Source organism: Anomaloglossus baeobatrachus, chromosome 10 (genome assembly GCF_048569485.1).
Source record: "Anomaloglossus baeobatrachus isolate aAnoBae1 chromosome 10, aAnoBae1.hap1, whole genome shotgun sequence".
Lineage (NCBI taxonomy): Eukaryota > Metazoa > Chordata > Amphibia > Anura > Aromobatidae > Anomaloglossus > Anomaloglossus baeobatrachus.
The window spans coordinates 43,320,775-43,348,118 of record NC_134362.1 but is presented as its reverse complement, the minus strand read 5'-3'; the positions used below and the strand labels follow the sequence as shown (position 1 = coordinate 43,348,118).

At 51.0% G+C, this 27,344-nt stretch overlaps 1 protein-coding gene across 3 annotated transcripts in view; it reads left to right on the top strand.

Moving 5' to 3' along the window:
- The window catches only part of MUS81 (MUS81 structure-specific endonuclease subunit), a 165,808-nt gene extending 140,927 nt beyond the window's left edge, over positions 1-24,881 (top strand). For all 3 annotated transcript variants that reach the window (XM_075326406.1, XM_075326408.1, XM_075326407.1), the window contains 5 exons: positions 805-900; positions 1,567-1,692; positions 15,246-15,349; positions 22,190-22,273; positions 22,519-24,881. In XM_075326406.1, coding sequence (XP_075182521.1) covers positions 805-900; positions 1,567-1,692; positions 15,246-15,349; positions 22,190-22,273; positions 22,519-22,585 — 477 coding nt within the window. In that variant the 3' untranslated portion in view covers positions 22,586-24,881. The remainder of the gene's footprint in view (positions 1-804; positions 901-1,566; positions 1,693-15,245; positions 15,350-22,189; positions 22,274-22,518) is intronic.
- The last annotated feature ends 2,463 nt before the right edge of the window (positions 24,882-27,344 follow it).

The following is a 27,344-nucleotide window of genomic DNA, read 5'->3' as shown; positions in this document are numbered from 1 at the left end:
GTTTACCAAACACTATCAAGTGCATACCTACGCTTCGGCAGATGCCAGCCTAGGTAGACAGGTCCTTCAGGCGGCGGTGGCCCACCTGTAGGAAAGGGCTGTCTGACAGCCCGTTCATGTGGTATCTTTTTACCCACCCAGGGACTGCTTTTGGACGTCCCACTGTCTGGGTCTCCCAATTAGGAGCGAAAAAGAAGAAGGGAATTTTGTTTACTTACCGTAAATTCCTTTTCTTCTAGCTCCAATTGGGAGACCCAGCACCCGCCCTATTTGTTCTTAGGGTTTCGTTTTTCGGGTGCACATGTTGTTCATGTTGTTTCTTAAGTTCTCCGATCTTGTTATCGGATTGAATTTGTTTTTGAAACTGTTATTGGCTTTCCTCCTCCTTGCTTTGGTACTAAAACTGAGGAATCCGTACTCCTACGGGAGGGTGTATAGCCAGAAGGGGAGGGGCCTTACACTTTTAAGTGTAGTTCTTTGTGCGGCCTCCAGAGGCAGTAGCTATACACCCACTGTCTGGGTCTCCCAATTGGAGCTAGAAGAAAAGGAATTTACGGTAAGTAAACAAAATTCCCTTCTTCGTTCAGTATTCGAGATAAAAATGCTAACTCCGTTGTTTTCCACCAGGTGGCGCTATAGGTGTTTCATTGCGTAGCGCATGGCTACTTTGCTATACCTAGACACCACTTCTATGCCTATAGCTGCCGCCGTTCTCAAGTTAATGGCAGTGGACAGGATATGGGTGGACACACTGTATACAGCAATGATGACCACTAATGAGCCAAAGTTTCATTATTCTTTTAGGTGGTAGATGGATTCTTCATCAAACGGACCAAAGATGTGCGAGAATCTGCTGCCTACCTGACCATAATGACTCGGTATTTAAAGACAATGTACTCGGTGAGAACTGGGATAAGAATATTATTTCTCTTCTTCTTTGCCTTTTAGTCCACGGAGCTGATATTCGCTAGAGGGAATGGAGTCCCCCATTGTGATGGACTCACGGCTTTGTCATTAATGACTGATGCCGCGTATACTTGTATATTCACAATGAAAAATTTGTTGGTATGTGCAACAGATGAGGACTTCTTTATCTGTGTGAAGGAGGACTTTATGCTGATCTAACAGTAGATGGCGATGTGTAAAGTTTCCTTACTCACTGTATTGTAAAAAGTCTTTTGTTTCTTCCTGGTTTCGCTTTCTCTTCCTGATACAATGTGTATATTTTTACCTCATGTGTTCTCAAAAGTAAAGAGCTTGTTATCCCATGTAATCTGCTCTGTGAACTTTCTTATGCAACTTTGAAACTAGAAGCTGTGCAACAAAATTAAGCCCAATACCACCAAAGGGTTTCCTACTGTATGATGTCCCATGACATTTTCTCCTGCCTGTGATCAATAAATGCATGTCTCATATACGGTAGCAGACGTCTAATGATGTGTGTATATACAGGAACGAAGCAGCACATTCAGAAGGTATATAAACCCTGTATTGGAAGTTGTGCACTGATCTAGCATCAGTGCACAACTTCAGGCTTATTTCAGTGTTTTATTGCGATTCTTACAGAACAAGACTCTGCTGAGCTGCTCCAAGGAGGAATCTAGTAAACTTGACCGAGCGTTTCATCACAAGGACCAACGTTGCATCCTCATCGAGTTCAAAGTCTTTAATGAGGGGGCTATGAAAAATAAGGTAAAGTAATTAAGACTACACACAAGTGTTGTGCGGATGTGACGGCATATACTAGTCTGTGTGTTTCCTTCCTGTCAACATAGGATCTGGTGCACGGACTCCTCTTCCTGTGCTCCTTTATTTCATAGATCAATGGGACTTTTCTAGAGATGTCTCTATATGGTGTCAGGATAACGAGTGGCATCTTAGAGGGAATACATGACATTTTTTTCGGTTGTAATATGAACACTTATACAGTGTGTCCACCCATATCGTGTCCACCGCCATTAACTTGAGAACGGCGGCAGCTATAGGCATAGAAGTGGTGTCTAGGTATAGTAAAGTAGCCGTGTGCTACGCAATGAAATCACCTATAGCGCCATCTAGTGGAAAACAACGGAGTTAGCATTTTTATCTCGAAAATGGAACGAGATAGAGAAAAAAAACTGAATTACAAAGTTGTAGGGCATCATCAATTCAATACGAATCGACACCTTGCATACAGAAATGCTATGATATGAAACCTAACTCCATTGTTTTCCACCAGGTGGCGCTATAGGTGGTTTCATTGCGTAGCGCATGGCTACTTTACTATACCTAGACACCACTTCTATGCCTATAGCTGCCGCTGTTCTCAAGTTGATGGCCGTGGACAGGATATGGGTGGACGCACTGTATACTTATATACTTATATGAGCACCTTGTATCTCATTCTAGCAGAGAAAAAGATTAGTCCTAAAGGGAAATGTCACATAAATAATAACTTTAATTCCTGGGCGCTGTACATCTGGAAATGGGGTTTTCTTCGGCGCTCCATTGGGAGACCCAGACGATTGGTGTATAGCACTGCCTCCGGAGGCCACACAAAGCAATTACACTAAAAAGTGTAAGGCCCCTCCCCTTCTGGCTATACACCCCCAGTGGGATCACTGGCTCACCAGTTTTCTGCTTTGTGCGAAGGAGGTCAGAACATCCACGCATAGCTCCACTGTTTAGTCAGCAGTAGCTGCTGACTATATCGGATGGAAGAAAAGAGGGCCCATATGGGGCCCCCAGCATGCTCCCTTCTTACCCCACTTGTGGTTTGTAAGGTTGAGGTACCCATTGCGGGTACAGAGGCTGGAGCCCACATGCTGTTTTCCTTCCCCATCCCCCTGAGGGGGCTCTGAGGAAGTGGGATCTTACCGGCCACCAAGCCCTGAGGCCGGGCTCCATCCACAGACCCATAGAACCTGCTGGATGTGGAGCGGGAGTGCCGTTCAGGGACAAGGCCCTGCAACTTTCAGGTACTCTGTGTCCCCGTATGGCAGGCCACGCACACCCCAGGCTTGCTGGGTGTGCTAGTGCGCCGGGGACTGTAGCGCTGTGCGCTGGGCTTATAGTCCCCGCAGATTACTGGGGGACTTTATGTGTGTGGATCGCCGCGCCGACCGCCCCTGGAGCGGCGGCGCAGCTGCGACTTGTAGTGCGCCGGGGACGCGCCGACCGCGCTTTTACGGCGGCGGCGCTTCTAACTTTAGTCCCCGGTCTTCTGCGGCCTAGCTCCGCTTCGTTAACGCCCCCCACCCTGTCAATCAGGGTAGGGGAGAGACGTTGTTCAATCGGCAGCGCCGAGGGCTGGAGCACGATTTACATGCTCCAGCCCTCTCACTGAGCACAGTAGGACACAGGCTTCGCGCTTTTTCTCTGTGCACGCCCTAGGCCCGCCCCCAGGCTTGCAGCTCCCCAGGACGCCGGCAGCCATTATACACATGCAGTCTGGCTGGAGAACGGACGCAGGCTCTGGGGGACCCAGGCTAGGGGTTTCTGGCGACCACACACCCGCGCTAAGCGGGCGGTAAGCAGCACATACGTGCGGCCCCACTAGTGCCACAGTGTTATATTTTTCGCTGTACCAGATATATATATATACTGCACTGTACGGTCGCTTCTTGGCTGTACACCCTATATTGCTTTGAGGAGACAACAGCATGTCATCCGCAAAACGCAAGGGTGCCAAGGCACGGGCTGTATACACGGCTTGTACAGCATGTGGGGCTAATCTACCAGCAGGCTCCAACGACTCTCATTGTGTGCAATGTTCAGTCCCAGTGGCACTTCGTCAGCCAGAGCCTATTGTGGTGGTAGCCCAGGCAGAGACGCCTGTGAACCCTGCCCCGGTGACGGGGACAGAATTTGCAGTCTTTGCTGATAAAATGTCTGTGACTATGACAAAAATCCTGGAGACCTTGCAGTCCAGGCCAGTTGCTCAGACCATAGACACTGCTGTGTCTATGTTCCCCGGTCCCCCTCAGTTGGAACTAATCCGTACTTCAAGGGGGTCCCAGGCATCACAGGCTGAGGGCTCTGACTCCGATGACAGTCCCAGTCCGCCTAAGCGAGCTCGCTGGGAGAGACCCTCCACGTCATCACGCGGATCAGGGTCTCAGCGAGAAGGGTCCCTATATGATGGTTCAGAGGTGGGTGATCAGGAGTCTTGTCCTGACGCCGCACTCAATTTGGATACGCCAGATGGTGACGCCATGGTAAATGACCTTATAGCGGCCATCAATAGGCTGTTGGATATTTCTCCCCCAGCCCCTTCTGCAGAGGAGGCAGCTGCACAGCAGGAGAAATTCCATTTCCTGTATCCCAAGCGTAAATTGAGTACTTTTCTGGACCACTCTGACTTCAGAGAATCCATCCAGAAACACAATACTTATCCGGACAAGCGTTTTTCTAAACGCCTTAAGGATACACGTTATCCTTTTCCCCCTGACGTGGTCAAACGCTGGACCCAGTGTCCAAAAGTGGACCCTCCAATATCCAGGCTTGCAGCTAGATCCATAGTTGCAGTGGAGGATGGGGCTTCACTTAAAGATGCCAATGACAGACAGATGGACCTTTGGTTGAAATCTGTCTATGAAGCTATCGGCGCGTCGTTTGCTCCAGCATTCGCGGCCGTGTGGGCGCTCCAAGCTATTTCAGCTGGTCTGGCACAGGTGGACTCTCTCATACGTCCAGCAGTGCCGCAAGTGGTGTCCCTAACTATGCAAATGTCTGCGTTTGCGACCTACGCTATCAATGCGGTACTGGACTCTACGAGCCGTACCTCAATGGCATCCGCCAACTCTGTAGTTTTGCGCAGGGCCTTGTGGTTAAAGGAATGGAAAGCAGATTCTGCTTCTAAAAAATATTTAACCAGCTTGCCATTATCTGGAGACAGACTGTTTGGTGAGCAATTGGCGGAAATCATTAAACAGTCCAAAGGTAAGGACTAGTGATGAGCGAGTACCAAAAAGCTCGGGTGCTCGAGGCTCGGGCCGAGCATCCCAAGATACTCGTGTACTCGGCCCGAGCACCGAGCCCAATGTTATCCTATGGGAGACCCGAGTATTTTTGTGAAATCACTCCCGGCAGCATGTAGAAACCAGAAAACTGTAAATTAAAAAAAAAAAACGTGCGTGTGTGTGTAAGCGTGCATATATATATACACGCGGAGTGGAGTGCGGGAGGGGCCATAGCCGAGCGGGGAAGTGTCGGGCTAAAGGCACGGTCACGCTGTGCGGGCTGGCCAATCACTGCAATTCCACAACAGGGCTGTGGCATTGCAGTGGTCTGCCAGCCAATCCCTGCATAAGGGATGGCTGTAAAAAGAGCGCCAACATGAAGACCACGAGTACAGCACGAGTATCGCGAGATTACTCGGTCCCCGCCGAGTAGCCCGAGTACATTGATACTCGTGCGAGTACCGAGTAGTAACAAGCATACTCGCTCATCACTAGTAAGGACTCCTCCTTACCCCAGCCCAGATCAAGCAAACCTCCACAGAGGAAGTGGCAGTCAAAGTTTCGGTCCTTTCGAGGCTCGGGCAAGCCCCAATTCTCCTCGTCCAAAGGGACTCAGAAAGAGCAAGGGAGCTCTGATTCCTGGCGGGCTCACTCACGCCCCAAGAAAGCAACCGGAGGTACCGCTTCCAAGGCGGCTGCCTCATGACTTTCGGCCGCCTCCCTCCGCATCCTCGGTCGGTGGCAGGCTCTCCCGCTTTTGCGACATTTGGCTGCCACAGGTCAAAGACCGGTGGGTAACAGACATTTTGTCTCACGGGTACAGGATAGAGTTCAGTTCTCGGCCTCCGCCTCGGTTCTTCAGAACTTCCCCACATCCCGACCGAGCAGATGCCCTTCTGCAGGCGGTGACTTCTCTAAGAGCAGATGGAGTGGTGGTCCCTGTTCCTCTTCAGGAACAAGGTCAAGGTTTTTACTCCAATCTCTTTGTGGTGCCAAAAAAGGACGGCTCATTCCGTCCTGTTCTGGACCTAAAACTGCTCAACAAGCATGTGAACGCCAGGCGGTTCCGGATGGAATCCCTCCGCTCAGTCATTGCCTCAATGTCTCAAGGAGATTTCCTAGCATCAATAGACATCAAGGATGCTTATCTCCACGTGCCGATTGCTACAGAGCACCAACGCTTTCTACGCTTCGTGATAGGAGACGACCATCTTCAGTTCGTAGCTCTGCCATTTGGTCTCGCGACAGCCCCACGGGTGTTCACCAAGATCATGGCGGCAGTGGTAGCAGTCTTGCACTCTCAGGGACACTCTGTGATCCCTTACTTGGACGATCTACTGGTCAAGGCACCCTCTCAAGAGGCATGCCAACTCAGCTTGACTGTTGCACTGGAGACTCTCCAGACGTTCGGGTGGATCATCAACTTCTCAAAGTCAAATCTGTCACCGACCCAATCGCTAACGTATCTTGGCATGGAGTTTCATACTCTCTCAGCGATAGTGAAGCTTCCGCTGAACAAGCAGCGGTCTCTACAGACTGGGGTGCAGGCTCTCCTTCAAGATCAGTCGCACTCCTTAAGACGCCTCATGCACTTCCTCGGGAAGATGGTGGCGGCAATGGAGGCGGTTCCGTTTGCGCAGTTTCATCTGCGCCCACTTCAATTGGACATTCTCCGCCAATGGGACGGGAAGTCAAAATCCCTGGACAGGAAAGTCTCCCTTTCCCAGACGGCCAAGGACTCTCTGCAGTGGTGGCTTCTTCCCACCTCATTATCACAGGGAAGATCCTTCCTACCACCGTCTTGGGCGGTGGTCACGACAGACGCGAGTCTGTCAGGGTGGGGAGCAGTTTTTCTCCACCACAGGGCTCAGGGTACGTGGACTCAGCAGGAGTCCACCCTTCAGATCAATGTTCTGGAAATCAGAGCAGTGTATCTTGCCCTACTAGCCTTCCAGCAGTGGCTGGAAGGAAGGCAGATCCGAATTCAGTCGGACAACTCCACAGCGGTGGCATACATCAACCACCAAGGGGGGACACGCAGTCGGCAAGCCTTCCAGGAAGTCCGGCGGATTCTGATGTGGGTGGAAGCCACGGCCTCCACCATATCCGCAGTTCACATCCCCGGCGTAGAAAACTGGGAAGCAGACTTCCTCAGTCGCCAGGGCATGGACGCAGGGGAATGGTCCCTTCACCCAGACGCGTTTCAGGAAATCTGTCGCCGATGGGGAAGACCGGACGTCGACCTCATGGCGTCCCGGCACAACAACAAGGTCCCAACCTTCATGGCACGGTCTCGCGATCAAAGAGCGCTGACGGCAGACGCCCTAGTGCAAGATTGGTCGCAGTTCCGGCTCCCTTATGTGTTTCCACCTCTGGCACTCTTGCCCAGAGTGCTACGCAAGATCAGATCCGATTGCAGCCGCGTCATACTCGTCGCTCCAGACTGGCCGAGGAGGGCGTGGTATCCGGATCTGTGGCAGATCACGGTCGGCCAACCGTGGGCACTACCAGACCGACCAGACTTACTGTCCCAAGGGCCGTTTGTCACAAACCACCGGGGGGGTCACTCAGAAATCCCCCGCGCTGGCTACCAGTACGTCACAATCGGGGGGTAACAAGTGGGGGGTCACCCCTCCTTTATACCTCCCGACCGACAGACAGAGCACGTGACGCGCTCTCTAGCGCCCCTCTTATAGTCAGGCCAATTATGGAATTGCCCGACCATAAGCAAGGAGGCCGCTATACTACTTATGCCGATTATTGAAGGGTCCCCGGTGAGAGTAAGGTATATATTCCCCCGACCTCCGCGGGCGGAATATATAAAATCTCCCCGAATCTCACTGGCCTCCCCACAATAATCCTTGGCACAATTCGCTGCCACCAACCGATTTACGGTAACTATTAGCCGAACACACAGACGTGGGATTCAAGATCGAGATAACAGAACAGCCCAAGATTAATTATATAATTTAATCAGCCTAAAGCACACTAGAAACTACAATATATACAATAGGGAATCTACAGAATATACATATGTCAGAGTACAGTTACAATCAAAGCATGGGTTACAAACAGGCATACACAGTTCCAGCAGTTACCTTGTTGCGTCTGGCCACAGGGGGGCGCTGTAGACCAGGTTTCCAGGAACTCCCTCACAGGTCTTTCCCAACCAGGCCCCCGAGCAGAAGAACACTGGAAAATGGCCGAGGTAGGGTTATCAACCTGGGCAGATCCAGGTCCCCTCCTACCTTAGTGACCTCACAGGGAAGCACTGCCACTCCCCCTGCATGGATCAGAATTATCCAGCAAAGGGGATATTGGCCATAACTTTGCCTGGGAGCGTCGTAGGCGGACGCCAATGCTCTCATTGTGACAGTTATGAATTTAGCTACAGAACGAGGGGACTCATGACCTGTCTGCCAGTTCCCCATTGGCTGATATCACGCCTGGGGCATTTCCCAATGTCCTGCTCCCATAAAAAGGGGGTGCCGGCATCGTCCACATGCGGAGACACCATTTTTATGGTTGCCATATTTATCGGAAATATGGCTTGCGAGATATGAACCATTTTTTACTGGAGTCGTTCTGTCTGGCTATTTCCACAGCCTTGCTAATTAGATAGCAGCTCCTACTACAGGGTGACGGCAGGGAGTCATCCTGTGTCCATTGTTCCCACACCACCTCATCTCCATATCACAGGACATGGCCATGGAGGTGTAAGTGGAACACTGAGAACAAGAAGGGAGGGGGCACTGCCAGGGAGTGATGAGGGATTATGACTGGAGTCATAATTCATCTTCATATCCCGGGATTTGCCTCACACCTCCCCCCTTTTGAGGGCGCTAGGGGGCAGCACACTCCGGTGTTCCCCCGTGCGCCCGTCCGCGACCTCTCCTTGTCGGGACAGCCCGTCTGCGTTACCGTGGTCACGGCCCCTTTTGTGGCGAATGGTGAAGTTGTATTGCTGGAGCGCAAGGCTCCATCGCAACAATCGCCCATTCGTCCCAGAGACGGTGTGCAACCAGCTGAGGGGATTGTGGTCCGTCTCCACGATGAAGTGGCGCCCGTATAGATAGGGTTGCAGACGCTGCAGGGCCCACACTATGGCCAGGCACTCCTTCTCCATCGTGGAATAGGCAACTTCCCTTGGTAACAGCTTCCTGCTCAGGTACAAGACTGGGTGCTCTTGGCTCGCAGAGTCCACCTGGCTGAGCACCGCACCGAGGCCGAAGTCACTGGCGTCGGTCTGTACTACAAACGGCCGCGTGAAGTCGGCTGCCTGTAGCACGGGCGGGCTGGACAGGGCGTCCTTTAGGGCCCGGAAGGCTGTCTCGCAGTCCATTGTCCAATCGACTGCAGAGGGCAGCTTCTTCTTGGTGAGGTCCGTCAAGGGCTTTGCCAGGCTACTATAGCATGGAACAAACCTCCTATAGTACCCAGCGGTCCCCAAGAAGGACATCACCTGCTTCTTGGTCCTGGGGGTGGGCCAGGATGCGATGGCCTCCACTTTCTCAGGCTCGGGCTTCAGTGTTCTCCCGCCTACCCGGTGACCGAGGTACTGGACCTCGCTCATGGCCAGCTGACACTTTCCCGGCTTGATGGTCAAACCTGCCCGGTGGATCCGCCTGAGCACCTGTGCTAGATGCTCTAGGTGGTCCTCCCAGGTGGGACTGAAGACGGCAATGTCATCTAGGTACGCGGCCGCGTACCCTTCAAGTCCCTTGAGCAGGGTGTTGACCATCCGCTGGAAAGTGGCAGGGGCATTCCTCATCCCGAATGGCATCACCGTGGACTCGTATAGTCCAAATGGGGTAATAAAGGCAGAGCGTTCCCTGGCCTTGCGAGTCAGGGGGATCTGCCAATATCCCCGGCTCAGATCCATGATGGTCAGGTACTGAGCCCCGGCCAACTGATCGAGCAGGTCATCGATGCGTGGCATTGGGTACGCATCGGCGACCGTGACCGCATTGAGCCCCCTGTAGTCCACGCAGAACCGAGTGGTTCGGTCCTTCTTAGGGACGAGGACTACAGGCGAGGCCCAAGCGCTGTTGGATGCCTGGATCACCCCCAGCTTCAGCATCTCGTCAATCTCCTGGCGCATGTGTTGCTGCACCTCCAGGGAGACCCGATATGCTGAACGCCGGATCGGGGGATGATCCCCAGTGTCCACGTGATGGACAGCCAAGTCAGTCCTTCCGGGCTGGTTGGTAAACAACCCCCGGAAGGGGAGGAGGGTGGCCCACAGCTGGGACCGTTGGTCTTCCAAGAGCTGGTGGCCAACCTCCACATCCTCAATGGATCCGCCTGCCCTAACCTGGGCTAGCATATCCAAGAGGGTTTCCGCTTCTCCCTCCTCGGGCAGGTTGCACACGGGGAGCGCACATGCCTCCCGCTCATGATGTGCCTTCATCATGTTCACATGGAAGGGCTTCCGCCTTCCACGGGCAGGGTCCAGGGTGACCAGGTACGTCACAGGGTTGAGCTGCTGGTGGCCGCTCTCCTGGCCTCAGGGGCCCGGTTGTTGGTGTAGTCATCGGCAAGGGCAGCTGTAGCCGTGGACCCCTTTGGCTTCTGGTCTCGGATGAACTGGCGGAGATCCTCAGGGCAGTTCCACAAGAGTTGCTCCGTGATGAACAAGTCCAGGATCTCCGGTCCGGTGGAAAGCTGCAGGCCTTGGGTCCAGTGGTCGGCAGCTCGGGCAAGTGCCCGCCGGTGGTCAGCCCAGGAGTCCTTTGGTCCCTTCTGTAGGCTCCGGAACTTCTTGCGGTAGGACTCTGGAGTGAGGTTGTACTGTTGGATCAGGGCCCGCTTGATGGTGTCGTAGCCCTGATCTGCCTCAGCAGGCAAGTCCCCAAGGATATCCAGGGCCTTACCCCTTAAACGGGGGGTCAGGTATTTGGCCCACTGGTCCTTGTCCAGATGGTGCTGCAAGCAAGTCCGTTCAAAAGCAGTCAAGAAAGAGTCCAAGTCTCCATCCTTCTCCAGCACTGGGAAGTCCTCAACACGGACCTTTGGAAGTTTGGTGTCTCGAAGGTCACATGTGGCTGATGAGGGCCGGAGCTGAGCTAGCTGCAGCTGGTAGTCACGGTCTGCCTGTCGCTCTCGCTCTTCACGCGCTGCCTGCTGCTCTCGCTCCGCAGCCTCACGCTCTGCGTGCCGCTCTGCCCTGCGCTCTGCCAGGAGTTCCTTGTAGCCCTTCTGGTCTCCAGCCTGGAGAAGGGCCATAGCCATTTGAAGAAGGCTATCCGAGCCTCCCAGGCTCGGTGGAATGGCACGTGGTGATCTGCGGCACGCTGCGGAGCCTGGTGATTCACTGTCCCTTTCAGAGCGGAGGGCTGGCATCTGGCTCGTTGAGGAACCTTGGGTGAGCTCCTCCTCATCTTGTCCAGCAGTGCCAGGTTGCGCAATGTCCTCGGCAGAACGGTTTTCTGGCGTCGAGCTCCTGGAGGACTCGTGGGCAACCTCCTCATTGCTGTCCACAGCACCGTCCTCCCTCTCTTCGGCTCCTGCCTTAGCATTGGCCAGTTGCATAGCTCTGCTCCTGGTGCCATCAGCCATTCTTGCAGACTTTTGGTCACTGACACAGAACTGACACCTGATGCCTCCACACACCTTACAGTATCTGCACTCTGACACTCTAGTGTTGAGCTAGTCTGAAGACCCCAGCAGCCACAGCTGCTGCAGGCAGTCTTTAGTGTCTGGGAGTATGGGTCTCACACTCACACACACTATTATCTCGATCCCACCGCTATGCCACCAATATGTCACAAACCACCAGGGGGGTCACTCAGAAATCCCCCGCGCTGGCTACCAGTACGTCACAATCGGGGGGTAACAAGTGGGGGGTCACCCCTCCTTTATACCTCCCGACCGACAGACAGAGCACGTGACGCGCTCTCTAGCGCCCCTCTTATAGTCAGGCCAATTATGGAATTGCCCGACCATAAGCAAGGAGGCCGCTATACTACTTATGCCGATTATTGAAGGGTCCCCGGTGAGAGTAAGGTATATATTCCCCCGACCTCCGCGGGCGGAATATATAAAATCTCCCCGAATCTCACTGGCCTCCCCACAATAATCCTTGGCACAATTCGCTGCCACCAACCGATTTACGGTAACTATTAGCCGAACACACAGACGTGGGATTCAAGATCGAGATAACAGAACAGCCCAAGATTAATTATATAATTTAATCAGCCTAAAGCACACTAGAAACTACAATATATACAATAGGGAATCTACAGAATATACATATGTCAGAGTACAGTTACAATCAAAGCATGGGTTACAAACAGGCATACACAGTTCCAGCAGTTACCTTGTTGCGTCTGGCCACAGGGGGGCGCTGTAGACCAGGTTTCCAGGAACTCCCTCACAGGTCTTTCCCAACCAGGCCCCCGAGCAGAAGAACACTGGAAAATGGCCGAGGTAGGGTTATCAACCTGGGCAGATCCAGGTCCCCTCCTACCTTAGTGACCTCACAGGGAAGCACTGCCACTCCCCCTGCATGGATCAGAATTATCCAGCAAAGGGGATATTGGCCATAACTTTGCCTGGGAGCGTCGTAGGCGGACGCCAATGCTCTCATTGTGACAGTTATGAATTTAGCTACAGAACGAGGGGACTCATGACCTGTCTGCCAGTTCCCCATTGGCTGATATCACGCCTGGGGCATTTCCCAATGTCCTGCTCCCATAAAAAGGGGGTGCCGGCATCGTCCACATGCGGAGACACCATTTTTATGGTTGCCATATTTATCGGAAATATGGCTTGCGAGATATGAACCATTTTTTACTGGAGTCGTTCTGTCTGGCTATTTCCACAGCCTTGCTAATTAGATAGCAGCTCCTACTACAGGGTGACGGCAGGGAGTCATCCTGTGTCCATTGTTCCCACACCACCTCATCTCCATATCACAGGACATGGCCATGGAGGTGTAAGTGGAACACTGAGAACAAGAAGGGAGGGGGCACTGCCAGGGAGTGATGAGGGATTATGACTGGAGTCATAATTCATCTTCATATCCCGGGATTTGCCTCACACCGTTTTTCCATCGGAATTCTGCGGCCCTGAACCTGACTGTGTGGCCATTGAGTCCTGGATCCTAGCGTCTTCAGGATTATCCCAAGCGGTCGTTGCCACCATGAGACAGGCTAGGAAGCCCACGTCCGCTAAGATCTACCACAGAACGTGGAGGATATTCTTATCCTGGTGCTCTGCTCAGGGAGTGTCTCCCTGGCCATTTGCATTGTCTACCTTTCTTTCTTTCCTGCAATCTGGGTTAGAAAAAGGTTTGTCGCTCGGCTCCCTTAAAGGTCAGGTCTCGGCGCTATCCGTCTTTTTTCAGAGGCGTTTGGCACGCCTTCCTAAGGTGCGCACGTTCCTACAGGGGGTTTGCCATATCGTACCCCCGTACAAGCGGCCGTTAGATCCATGGGATCTGAACAGGGTACTAGTTGCCCTCCAGAAGCCGCCCTTCGAGCCTCTGAGGGAGGTTTCACTTTCTAGACTATCACAGAAAGTGGTTTTTCTGGTAGCGATCACATCTCTTCGGAGAGTGTCTGAGCTGGCAGCGCTATCATGCAAGGCTCCCTTCCTGGTTTTCCACCAGGACAAGGTAGTGCTGCGCCCCATTCAGGAGTTTCTCCCGAAGGTGGTATCCTCTTTTCATCTTAATCAGGATATCTCTTTGCCTTCGTTTTGTCCTCATGCAGTTCATCGGTATGAGAAGGATTTACATTTGTTAGATCTGGTGAGAGCACTCAGAATCTACATTTCCCGCACGGCGCCCCTGCGCCGCTCGGATGCACTCTTTGTCCTTGTCGCTGGCAAGCGCAAAGGGTCGCAGGCTTCCAAAGCCACCCTGGCTCGATGGATCAAAGAACCAATTCTTGAAGCCTACCGTTCTGCGGGGCTTCCGGTTCCATCAGGGCTGAAGGCCCATTCTACCAGAGCCGTGGGTGCGTCCTGGGCATTGCGACACCAGGCTACGGCTCAACAGGTGTGCCAGGCAGCTACCTGGTCGAGTCTGCACACTTTCACCAAACATTATCAGGTGCATACCTACGCTTCGGCGGACGCCAGCCTAGGTAGAAGAGTCCTGCAGGCGGCAGTTGCCTCCATATAGGGGAGGGCTGTCTTGCAGCTCTAACATGAGGTATTCTTTACCCACCCAGGGACAGCTTTTGGACGTCCCAATCGTCTGGGTCTCCCAATGGAGCGCCGAAGAAGAAGGGAATTTTGTTACTTACCGTAAATTCCTTTTCTTCTAGCTCCTATTGGGAGACCCAGCACCCGCCCTGTTGTCCTTCGGGATTTTTGGTTGTTTTTCGGGTACACATGTTGTTCATGTTGAACGGTTTTCAGTTCTCCGAGGTTACTTCGGAGTGAATTTGTTTAAACCAGTTATTGGCTTTCCTCCTTCTTGCTTTTGCACTAAAACTGGTGAGCCAGTGATCCCACTGGGGGTGTATAGCCAGAAGGGGAGGGGCCTTACACTTTTTAGTGTAATTGCTTTGTGTGGCCTCCGGAGGCAGTGCTATACACCAATCGTCTGGGTCTCCCAATAGGAGCTAGAAGAAAAGGAATTTACGGTAAGTAACAAAATTCCCTTCTTCTGTCCATATAACATGACTACATGAGTGACAGATGGGTAGAGCGGATCCTGACCACGTGAGCTTACAATCTGTTACATTCAAGGTTGTCGGTACCATAGAGGTAGAACATGGGATTAGTATATGGGCGACTGGAGAGAGTTTGGTTGGCCCCAGACTTTTGCCACATGGTGAAAACCTTTTGTAGCATAGGCCCAAGATACAAGAAAAGGTGATGGGGGTGGGGGAAAAAAAACGGGTACTTCTGTACTTGGTGACAAGACTTTGCAACATAATGGGAGGTTTGCTGGTTTGCTCTTCTCTATGAATACCACACCACTGCTTAGGGTGCTTTTACACATCCGGCATTTCGCCGGATCCGGCACAGTCCAGTACAGTGCAATACTATACAATGGAATTGCGGCAAGCTCCAGTCACATGCTGTCATGTGACCGGAGGTTGCCGCGATGCCATTGTACTGTATTACACTATACTGGAGTGTGCCGGATCCGGTGATCCAGTGAAATGTCGGATGTGTGAAACCACCGTTAATCTCGTAATGGTGGAATGGAAAGCATAAAGGTTTGCTAAGTTCATAAAGAGAAGCAATTAAATTTTAGAGAAGTGCAAAAATAGAAAAATCGAGCTGCAGTTGTGTCTGTTCCTCCGGGCCTGCGCGGCTCATTATAAACAAGTTTTGCTTCAACTACAGGCGCAGACCGTGAAAGAAGTATTTGCCCGACAACTGATGCAGATAAGTGGGGTCAGCGGTGAGAAGGCAGCCGCAATCCTGGAAAGATACAGCACCCCAGCAAGGTAGTGCATCACCCCAACTATTACCATGTATAGTAAATGTTAGATATATCACTAATGTATATTCTGCAGCTCCTGTACAGTATACGCCAGTCCTTCCTGCAATCACAAGACCCACGCTCCCAATGTTTACATACTGTTTCTATGACCTCCAGTATAGTGATGAGCGACCATTACTATGCTCAGGTGTTCGGTACTCATTAAGAGCAGTTGGATGCTTGGATGGTGCACGACTCGTGTACCGAGTATAATGGAAACTCGAGAACTTTTTCCATTGAGTTCCATTATACTCAGATACTTGAGTCGCCCCCATCCAAACATCCAACTGCTCTTAATGAGCACTGGAGCATGGTAGTGCTCGCTCATCACTAGTTACGAATACCGAACACCCGAGCATGGTAGTGCCCACTCATCACTAGTTACGAGTACCGAACACCCGAGCATGGTAGTGCCCACTCATCACTAGTTACTAGTACTGAGCACCTGAGCATGGTAGTGCCCGCTCATCACTAGTTACGAGTACTGAGCACCTGAGCATGGTAGTGCCCACTCATCACTAGTTACTAGTACTGAGCACCTGAGCATGGTAGTGCCCGCTCATCACTAGTTATGAGTACTGAGCACCCGAGCATGGTAGTGCCCGCTCATCACTAGTTACGAGTACTGAGCACCTGAGCATGGTAGTGCTCGCTCATCACTAGTTACCAGTACTGAGCACCTGAGCATGGTAGTGCCCGCTCATCACTAGCTACGAGTACTGAGCACCCAAGCTTGGTAGTGCTCGCTCATCACTAGTTACGAGTACCGAGCACCCGAGCATGGTAGTGCCCGCTCATCACTAGTTACGAGTACCGAACACCGAAGCTTGGTAGTGCCCGCTCATCACTAGTTACGAGTACCGAGCACCCGAGCATGATAGTGCCCGCTCATCACTAGTTACGAGTACCGAGCACCCGAGCATGGTAGTGCCCGCTCATCACTAGTTACGAGTACCGAGCATGGTAGTGCCCGCTCATCACTAGTTACGAGTACCGAACACCCGAGCATGGTAGTGCCCGCTCATCACTAGTTACGAGTACCGAACACCCGAGCATGGTAGTGCCCGCTCATCACTAGTTACGAGTACCGAGCACCCGAGCATGATAGTGCCCGCTCATCACTAGTTACGAGTACTGAGCACCCGAGCATGGTAGTGCCCACTCATCACTAGTTACGAGTACTGAGCTTGGGCACCCCTATTAATGTTAACCTTTTTTCTTTATAACAATTTGGGTTTTTGCAACAGCTATTTCAGTTTCATGTATCTAATAACTGATGGACTGAGTAATATTTCTGGATTGAAATGAGGTTTATTGTACTAACAGAATATGTGCAATCCGCATTTAAACAAAATTTGACCGGTGCAAAAGTATGGGCACCTCAACATAAAAGTGACATTTATAATTTGTAGATCCTCCTTTTGCAATAATAACAGCCTCTAGTCGCTTCCTGTAGCTTTTAATGAGTTCCTGGATCCTGGATGAAGGTATATTTGACCATTCCTGTTTACAAAACAATTCCAGTTCAGTTAAGTTTGATGGTCGCCGAGCATGGACCGCATGCTTCAAATCATCCCACAGATTTTCAATGATATTCAGGTCTGGGGACTGGGATGGCCATTCCAGAACATTGTAATTGTTCCTCTGCATGAATGCCTGAGTAGATTTGGAGCGGTGTTTTGGATCATTGTCTTGCTGAAATATCCATCCCCTGCGTAACTTGAACTTCGTCACTGATTCTTGCACATTATTGTCAAGAATCTGCTGATACTGAGTTGAATCCATGCGACCCTCAACTTTAACAAGATTCCCGGTGCAGGCATTGGCCACACAGCCCCAAAGCATGATGGAACCTCCACCAAGTTTTACTGTGGGTAGCAAGTGCTTTTCTTGGAATGCCGGTTTTTTTTGCCTCCATGCATAACGCCTTTTTGTATGACCAAACAACTCAATCTTTGTTTCATCAGTCCACAGGACCTTCTTCCAAAATGTAACTGGCTTGTCCAAATGTGCTTTTGCATACTTCAGGCGACTCTGTTTGTGGCGTGCTTGCAGAAACGGCTTCTTTCGCATCACAGCTTCTCCTTGTGCAACGTGCGCTGTATTGTTGACTGATGCACATTGACACCATCTTCAGCAAGATGATGCTGCAGGTCTTTGGAGGTGGTCTGTGGATTGTCCTTGACTGTTCTCACCATTCTTCTTCTCTGCTTTTCTGATATTTTTCTTGGCCTGCCACTTCTGGGCTTAACAAGAACTGTACCTGTGTTCTTCCATTTCCTTACTATGTTCCTCACAGTGGAAACTGACAGTTTAAATCTCTGAGACAACTTTTTGTACCTTCCCCTGAACAACTATGTTGAGTAATCTTTGTTTTCAGATCATTTGAGTTGTTTTGAGGAGCCCATGATGCCACTCTTCATAGGAGATTCAAATAGGAGAACAACTTGCAAGTGGCCACCTTAAATACCTTTTCTTTGTCGCTCCATTGGGAGACCCAGACAATTGGGTGTATAGCTTCTGCCTCCGGAGGCCACACAAAGTATTACACTTTAAAAAGTGTAACCCCTCCCCTCTGCCTATACACCCTCCCGTGCATCACGGGCTCCTCAGTTTTATGCTTTGTGTGGAAGGAGGCACACATCCACTCATGCATTCTCATTTTAGTTATATCGGTGGAAGAAAAGTGGGCCCCCACGGGGCCCCCGGCATGTTCCCTTCTCACCCCACTACGTCGGCGGTGCTGTTAAGGTTGAGGTACCCATTGCGGGTACAAAGGCCGGAGCCTCATGCCGTCTCCTTCACCATCCCTTAGCGGCTCTGGGAGAAGTGGGATCCTGAGCGGTCATCCATTCACTGGGACCGTGCTCCCTCCGCAGCCCCTGTGGGAATCTGTCGGACAGGAGTCTATTTATCCTCAGGGACCGGGCCCTGCATCACTAAGGTACTCTGTGTCCCCATGGGGGATGTGCATGGAGCGCCTTCATCCCGGACGCTGCAGCAGCTGCTTATTTGTGACGGCCGGCGGACTTCCGCGCCGACCGCGCCTGCTTGTCGGCCGCGGTCTTAAATTTAGTCCCCGGCTTCAATTGCGGCCTAGTAGCAAAACTCCCGCCCCCGGGCCTGTCTATCAGGGGTAAGGGCGGGACTGCCGACCTGACGTCGGATGTGAGGGCCGGAGCATCCTGTATGTTTCCTCCCCCCTCACTGATCACTGTGGGGACTCCAGATTCCCGCACTTTTCTAGCGCCGCCCACGGCCCCACTCCTCCCCAGAGAGCTCCGGCAGCCATTTTTTTGGCATTCTGCCGGTGGAGGATTTCCAGGAAAGAGCTCTGCAACGCTGGGAGACCTAAGGCAGGGAATCTGGAGGACACACACTCCGCTTTTTAGCGGTCGGTAAGCCACACCGGGCACCCGGTGCTGGTCCCCTTAGGGTGCCGGAATAGATACTATATATTTATATATTTCTGTTCGGTCGGGCTGTATACCCTTTCCCATATACCCTCAGTGATCACTCTCCTAGGAGACAACAGCATGTCGTCCACAAGGAGCAAGGGTGCCAAGACACAGGGTTATTTTGCGACCTGTACCTCTTGTGCGGCTAAGTTACCTGCGGGTTCCACCTACCCTCACTGTGAGCAATGCTCAACCCCTGTTTTGCTTGCTCAGCCAGAGCCTCGGTCACTAGTGGGCCCCTCGGCTCAGGTAGACCCCCCTGCTCTCCCTGTCCAGGCGGCAGGGACAGAGTTTGCCGTTTTTGCTGAAAAACTCTCTGAGTCACTCTCACAATCCATGGCTCAGTCTATGGACAAATGGTCTGCCAAGCTGCTTGAGGCTTTGCAGTCCAGACCGGTCCTTATACAGGCCCCGGGCCCTGTTGGATCGTCGCCTCCAGGCCCCTCTCTGTCCGCGCCGCAGCGCGTTCCCAGGGGGGGCCCTAGGTCTCACGTGGAGGACTCCTGCCCGGACCACAGTCCCAGACCGGCTAAGCGGGCCCGCTGGGAATCTTCCCCGACTTCTTCAGACTCCGATAGAGTCATCCCTTCAGATCAATATTCTGGAGATAAGGGCAGTGTATCTAGCCCTATTGGCCTTTCATCGGTGGCTGGAGGGCAGGCAGATCCGGATCCAGTCGGACAACGCCACTGCCGTCGCATACATCAACCACCAAGGCGGCACTCGCAGTCGTCAAGCCTTCCAGGAAGTCCGACGGATTCTGCAGTGGGTGGAAGCCACAGCTTCCACCATCTCCGCAGTTCACATCCCGGGTGTAGAAAACTGGGAAGCAGATTTTCTCAGTCATCAGGGCATGGACGCGGGGGAATGGTCTCTTCACCCAGACGTGTTTCGAGAGATCTGTCGCCGCTGGGGAACGCTGGACGTCGACCTCATGGCGTCACGGCACAACAACAAAGTCCCGGCATTCATGGCCCGGTCTCAAGATCACAGAGCTCTGGCGGCGGACGCATTAGTTCAGGATTGGTCACAGTTTCGACTGCCTTACGTATTTCCTCCTCTGGCGATGCTGCCCAGAGTGTTGCGCAAAATCAGGTCCGACTGTCGTCGCGCCATTCTCGTCGCCCCAGATTGGCCGAGGCGGTCATGGTACTCGGATCTGTGGCATCTCACGGTGGGTCAACCGTGGGCGCTCCCAGACCGCCCAGACTTGCTGTCACAAGGGCCGTTTTTCCATCTGAATTCTGTGGCCCTCAACCTGACTGTGTGGCCATTGAGTCCTGGCTCCTAGCGTCCTCAGGGTTATCTCAAGATGTCATTGCCACCATGAGACAGGCCAGGAAACCAACGTCCGCCAAGATCTATCACAGGTTTTGGAGGATCTTCTTATCCTCTTGTTCTGATAAGGGTTTTACTCCCTGGCCTTTTGCCTTACCCACTTTTCTTTCATTCCTTCAATCTGGAATGGACAAGGGGTTGTCTCTCGGCTCTTTCAAGGGACAAGTATCGGCGCTATCCGTATTTTTTCAAAAGCATCTAGCCAGGCTTCCGCAGGTCCGCACGTTCCTGCAGGGAGTTTGCCACATAGTCCCACCTTACAAGCGTCCGCTGGAACCCTGGGACCTTAACAGGGTGCTAACGGCTCTTCAGAAACCACCTTTTGAGCCGCTGCGGGATGTCTCCTTATCACGTCTTTCGCAGAAGGTGGCATTTCTAGTGGCAGTTACATCGCTCCGTAGAGTGTCGGAGCTGGCAGCTCTGTCATGCAAAGCCCCCTTCCTAGTTTTTCACCAGGATAAGGTGGTTCTGCGTCCTGTTCCGGAATTTCTCCCTAAGGTGGTATCTCCTTTTCATCTCAATCAGGATATCTCCTTGCCTTCATTTTGCCCTAATCCAATTCACCAATGTGAAAAGGATTTGCACTCTTTGGATCTAGTAAGAGCACTCCGACACTACGTGTCTCGCACGGCGCCCCTGCGTCGTTCGGATGCGCTCTTTGTCCTTGTCGCTGGCCAGCGTAAAGGTTCGCAAGCTTCCAAGTCAACCTTGGCTCGGTGGATCAAGGAACCGATTCTTGAAGCCTACCGTTCTTCTGGGCTTCCGCTTCCTTCGGGGCTGAAAGCCCATTCTACCAGAGCCGTGGGTGCGTCCTGGGCATTGCGGCACCGGGCTACGGCTCAGCAGGTGTGTCAGGCAGCTACGTGGTCTAGTCTGCACACTTTCACGAAACACTATCAGGTGCATACCTATGCTTCGGCAGACGCCAGTCTAGGTAGTCGAGTCCTTCAGGCGGCGGTTGCCCACCTGTAAGAGGGGGTCGTTTTCGGCTCTTTTTATTGAGGTATTCTTTTACCCACCCAGGGACTGCTTTTGGACGTCCCAATTGTCTGGGTCTCCCAATGGAGCGACAAAGAAGAAGGGAATTTTGTTTACTTACCGTAAATTCCTTTTCTTCTAGCTCCTATTGGGAGACCCAGCTCCCGCCCCTGTTCCCTTCGGGCTGGTTGTACTTTTGTGTACACATGTTGTTCATGTTGAATGGTTCTTTTGGTTCATGGTTTCAGTTCTCCGAACATCCTTCGGATTGAATTTACCTTAGACCAATTTATAAGTTTCCTCCTTCCTGCTTTTGCACCAAAACTGAGGAGCCCGTGATGCACGGGAGGGTGTATAGGCAGAGGGGAGGGGTTACACTTTTTAAAGTGTAATACTTTGCGTGGCCTCCGGAGGCAGAGGCTATACACCCAATTGTCTGGGTCTCCCAATAGGAGCTAGAAGAAAAGGAATTTACGGTAAGTAAACAAAATTCCCTTCTTCTCATGATTGGAATCACCTGCCTATGAAGTTCAAAGCTCAATGAGGTTACAAAACCAATTTAGTGCTTTAGTAAGTCAGTAAAAAGTAGTTAGGAGTGAATCAAGAAATTGATGAGGGTGCCCATACTTTTGCACAGGTCAAATTTTGTTTAAAAGCGGATTGCACATTTTCTGTTAGTACAATAAACCTCATTTCAATCCAGAAATATTACTCAGTCCATCAGTTATTAGATATATGAAACTGAAATAGCTGCTGCAAAAACCCAAATTGTTATAAAGAAAAAAGGTTAACATTAATAGGGGTGCCCAAACTTTTTCATATGACTGTAGGTACAATCTTCTATTATCTGGGTAAACCTAACAAACCCGATATTGCTCTCATTTAGAGAACTAGCCCTCCACAAATTGAAATATAGGTTTACAAGTACTACGCTGCAGAGTGTATGGATTGGTTCTTTAGGACTTCACTATCCCACAGGCCATATGATGTATGGTCACAGCTGATGCAGCGTCTCTTCTTCTGACCAACAGCCTCCGTTGTGCATATGGCAGTTGTAGCTCCACCGAGGAGAAGGAGAAGCTGCTGTCCACCGTGAGATGTGGAAAGCTGCAGAGGTAAGTGCTGCCGCAACACATGGGGATATTCTCTAAAAGGTAATGTGTGAAGGGAACGAAGATGTCTGCTTCGTGCAGAAACCTCTGCAAATACCTCTATCTGGAGCACTGCGCATGCTCTGCTGCCGGACCCCACTCATCTAGTAGTCATCAACTATCCTGTGTATAGGTGATAACTTCTTATCGGAGTATCCCTTTACCAGACCAGCTTAATTGATATTTTCATTGCATTTATCGTCTTATAGAAACCTCGGACCGGTTCTGAGCAAAACTATATCCCAGCTTTACTGCACCAAGGAAGCCTTGTCCTGACGGATGGCGATACAATGACCCTACACTGTCCTTGTCCTGACGGATGGCGATACAAAGACCCTACACTGTCCTTGTCCTGATGGCTGGCGATACAATGACCCTACACTGTCCTTGTCCTGATGAATGGCGATATAATGACCCTACACTGTCCTTGTCATGACGGATGGCGATACAATGACCCTACACTGTCCTTGTCCTGATGAATGGCGATACAATGACCCTACACTGTCCTTGTCCTGATGAATGGCGATATAATGACCCTACACTGTCCTTGTCATGACGGATGGCGATACAATGACCCTACACTGTCCTTGTCCTGATGAATGGCGATACAATGACCCTACACTGTCCTTGTCCTGATGGCTGGCGATACAATGACCCTACACTGTCCTTGTCCTGATGGATGGCGATACAATGACCCTACACTGTCCTTGTCCTGATGGATGGCGATACAATGACCCTACACTGTCCTTGTCCTGATGGATGGCGATACAATGACCCTACACTGTCCTTGTCCTGATGGATGGCGATACAATGACCCTACAGTGTCGACTGTTGCTGCATATCCAACCTACTTCTCAGAAAGTGACAGACTCAATAGGATCACAAATACAATTATGAAACCAACAAAGGATCAAACATTGTCATATCATCATTACAACAATAAATGTAATTATGTGGCTGAACTTGACCCCCCCAGTCAACAACTGTGCACCATTATATGTCCGATGAGTCCTCTATCCCCCCATTTGAAGCTTGGAAGGACTCCGTGCCCACCAGGCTGAATCTAGGTGTTGGATCAGTCTCTTAGTTTCTGTCAATGGGACTATTATGCACAAGCTAGAAGTAGCTTCTAACTAATTAAAGGGAACCTGTCACCAGATTTGGTGACTATATGCTGTGGCCACCACCAGTGAGCCTATATGTACAGAATTCCAGAAAACTGTATATAAGGGCTCACTTATAAACTCTGTATAATGTAAAAAACACTTTTATAATCTAAGGTGCGGTCCGGTCCAATGGGTGTCCCCGCTTTGCAGTCCGGTGCCTCCTCTCTGCTTGATCGCCGTTGTCATTCTTCTGAGGCTTGTGTGTATAACGCGTCCTACATCATGCACACTAGCCGGAATTGAGGTTCTGCGCAGGTGCACTACGATCTACCCTGCTGAGGGCAGATCAAAGTATTGTAGTGCGCCTGCGCAGGGATCTACCCTTTTGAGAACAGATCAAAGTATTGTAGTGCGCTTGCGCAGGTGCACGGTGATCTACCCTGCTGAGAACAGATCAAAGTATTGTAGTGCGCCTACGCAGGTGCACGGTGATCTACCCTGCTGAGGGCAGAACAAAGTATTGTAGTGCGCTTGCGCAGATGCACGGTGATCTACCCTTCTCAGAACAGATCAAAGTATTGTAGTGCGCCTGCGCAGGTGCACGGTGATCTACCCTGCTGAGGGCAGAGCAAATTATTGTAGTGCGCCTGCGCAGGTGCACGGTGATCTACCCTTCTGAGAACAGATCAAAGTATTGTAGTGCGCCCATGCAGGTGCACGGTGATCTATCCTGCTGAGGGCAGAGCAAAGTATTGTAGTGCGCCTACGCAGGTGCACGGTGATCTACCCTTCTGAGAACAGATCAAAGTATTGTAGTGTGCCTGCGCAGGTGCACGGTGATCTACCCTGCTGACAACAGATCAAAGTATTGTAGTGCGCCTACGCAGGTGCACGGTGATCTACCCTGCTGAGGGCAGAGCAAAGTATTGTAGTGCGCCTGCGCAGGTGGTCTTTAACCTTTCCGCAATGCCGGCCTGGGCTCCATAGACGGCAGACAGAGATTGCAACAGAGAGGAGGCGCCGGACCGGAGAGCAGCAACACCCATTGGCCTGGACCGTCCCCTAGGTGAGTATTATAAAGGTGTTTTTTACGTTATACAGATACCCCCTGGGCTGTTATATACAGTATTCTGGAATGCTGTGTATAAGAGCTCAGTGGTGATGGTTGCAGCTTATAGTCACCAAATCTGGTGACAGGTTCCCTTTAACTACCGATTATACTTCCCTAGAACTTTCCATTGTGATCATCGAGAGGAATTATTCATTATATAGAATTCATCAAGATCCCTCTGAACTGTTACTTGGACCTAGTTTTCGGACACCGATCTATCTCGCTTGTATCAGTCTGTAAAATGCTTCAAATTTGGTGTTTTCATGTATGAATTTCAAATGGGAGAAAAAGAGGCACATTTGTAAAATTCCTGATAATTTTCTATTGGTGAATTGTAGTTTTTATATTTTTCTACTGGTCAATAAAATATTTTGCAGAAAAAATAGTTTATCTTTGTGATTAATTGCTAAAAGTCACTCTATATAGAGTGTATGTGCCCGCTGGAGACTAAAGCGGGCTTTACACGCTACGATATCGTTAATGAATTATCGTCGGGCTCACGGTGTTTGTGACGCACATCCGGCTTCATTAGCGAGATTGCAGTGTGTGACACTTATGTGCGACCTAAAACGATCGCAAAAGCGGCCAAAATCGTTTGCCGCGGAGAGGTCGTCCTGAAACAAAAAATCGTTCTCTTCTAATTAGCGATGTTGTTTGTCGTTCATGCAGCAGCTTTCTATGTGTGACACCGCAGGAGCGAGGAACATCTCCTTACCTGCCTCCACCGGCAATGCGGCAGGAAGGAGGTGGGCGGGATGTTTACGTCCCGCTCATCTCCGCCCCTCCGCTTCTATTGGACGGCTGCCGTGTGACGTCACTGTGACGCCGCACGACACGCCCCCTTAGAAAGGAGGCGGATCGCCGGCTAGAGCGACGTCGTAGGGCAGGTAAGTCTGTGTGACGGGTGTAAGCAATGTTGTGCGCGACGGGCAGCGATTTGCCCGTGTCGCACAACCGATGGGGGCGGGTACAATCGCTTGCGATCTCTTTAGCGAGATCGCAGCGTGTAAAGCCCGCTTGAGGCTGCAGATTACAGGCCATAGATGAGGGAACAGATGGGAGTAATAATTGCAGAATCTGACTATACACAAAACAGATGGACGGCTGCAAAAATCCTTCTAGATAAAGAAGGGTTGTAAGAATGCACAGGACCTTTATCATATGCAGAGAAAGTACAATTTTAACTGTATAGTATAGTGGCAAAATTGATGAAAACCAGATATTGATATATATATATAATATTATATACAGCTCTGGCAAAAATTAAGAGACCACTTCCAAATTCTCTGTTTTTCTGATTTTTCTCTTTATATTTTTGAGTAAAATGTAAATTGTTCTTTTATTCTATAAACTACTGACAACGTCTCCGAATTTCCAAGCAAAAAGTTTTGTATTTATTTTCTGAAAATGAGAAATTGTCAAAATAACAAAGGAGGATTTTTGTGTATGCACCGTAAAATCTTTTCTCTGAGCCTTCATTGGGGGACACAGGACCATGGGTGTATGTTGCCATTGCCAGGAGGTTGACACTATGAAAAAAAACTTAAGAACAGCAGTTAGCTCCTCCTTCGCAGTATACACCCTATGACTGGACAGGAAGTAAGCCAGTTTAGTGTAAAAGTAGTAGGAGAAGCTGAAGTAGTAGATCAAGTAAAGAATGATAACATGACTAATCCAAACAGGGCGGATGCTGTGTCCCCCAATGAAGGCTCAGAGAAAAAGATTTTACGGTGAGTACACAAAAATCTTCCTTTCTCTCTCGCCTTATTGGGGGACACAGGACCATGGGACATCCCAAATCAGTCCCTTGGTGGGGACAAACCCATTAACAACTGGTAAGGTCAGACAAAACAACTGACCATTAAGTACAACAGTAACGGGTACTTTGTACGTTGCGACATCGCTACTGCAATATCGTCTGGGTCAAATCGAAAGTGACGCACATCCGGCGTCAGTAACGACGTCGCAACATGTAAAGCCTAGATGCGCCGATAAACAATCACAAAATCGTCGTAAATTGGTGATCTGTGTAGCGTCAATCATTTTCATCATGTCACACCAATAGGAGATACGATGTTGTTCCTCGTTCCTGTGGCAGCACACATCGCTGTGTATGAAGCCGCAGGAGCGAGGAACATCTCCTTACCTTCCTCCACCGGCTATGCAGAAGGAAGGAGCTGGGCAGGATGTTTACATCCCGCTCATCTCTGCCCCTCCGCTTCTATTGGACGGCTTCCGTGTGATGTCGCTGTGACGCCGCACGACACGCCCCCTTAGGAAGGAGGCGGGTCGCCGGCCAGAGCGACGTCGCAGGGCAGGTAAGTGCGTGTGAAGCTGCCGTAGCGATAATATTCGCTACGGCAGCTATCGCAAGATATCACATGTGCGACGGAGGCGGGTACTATCGCGCTCGGCATCGCTAGCATCGGCTAGCGATGTCGCAGCGTGCAAAGTACCCCTAAGAAGTAACTGAAGATGGGGCTTTTCTGAGTCAGAGATGAGCCACCGCCGCCTGCAAGACTTGTCTCCCCAGGGCAGCATCCGCAGAGATCTGTGTATGCACTCTATAGAACCTGGTGGACGCTGGACCAGGTAGCAGCTTTACAGAGTTGAATAGCCGTAGCTTGATGGCGAACAGCCCAAGAAGCCCCCACCACTCGGGTGGAATGAGCTTTCGCCCCTCCCAGTAGGGTGACGCCTTTGACCATGTACGCCTCTCGGATAGCTGATTTAATCCAGCGACCAATCGTGGACTTCGAGGCTGCAGCACCTTTCTTATGCCCTTCAGAAAGTACAAAGAGCGCGTCTGACTTTCGAA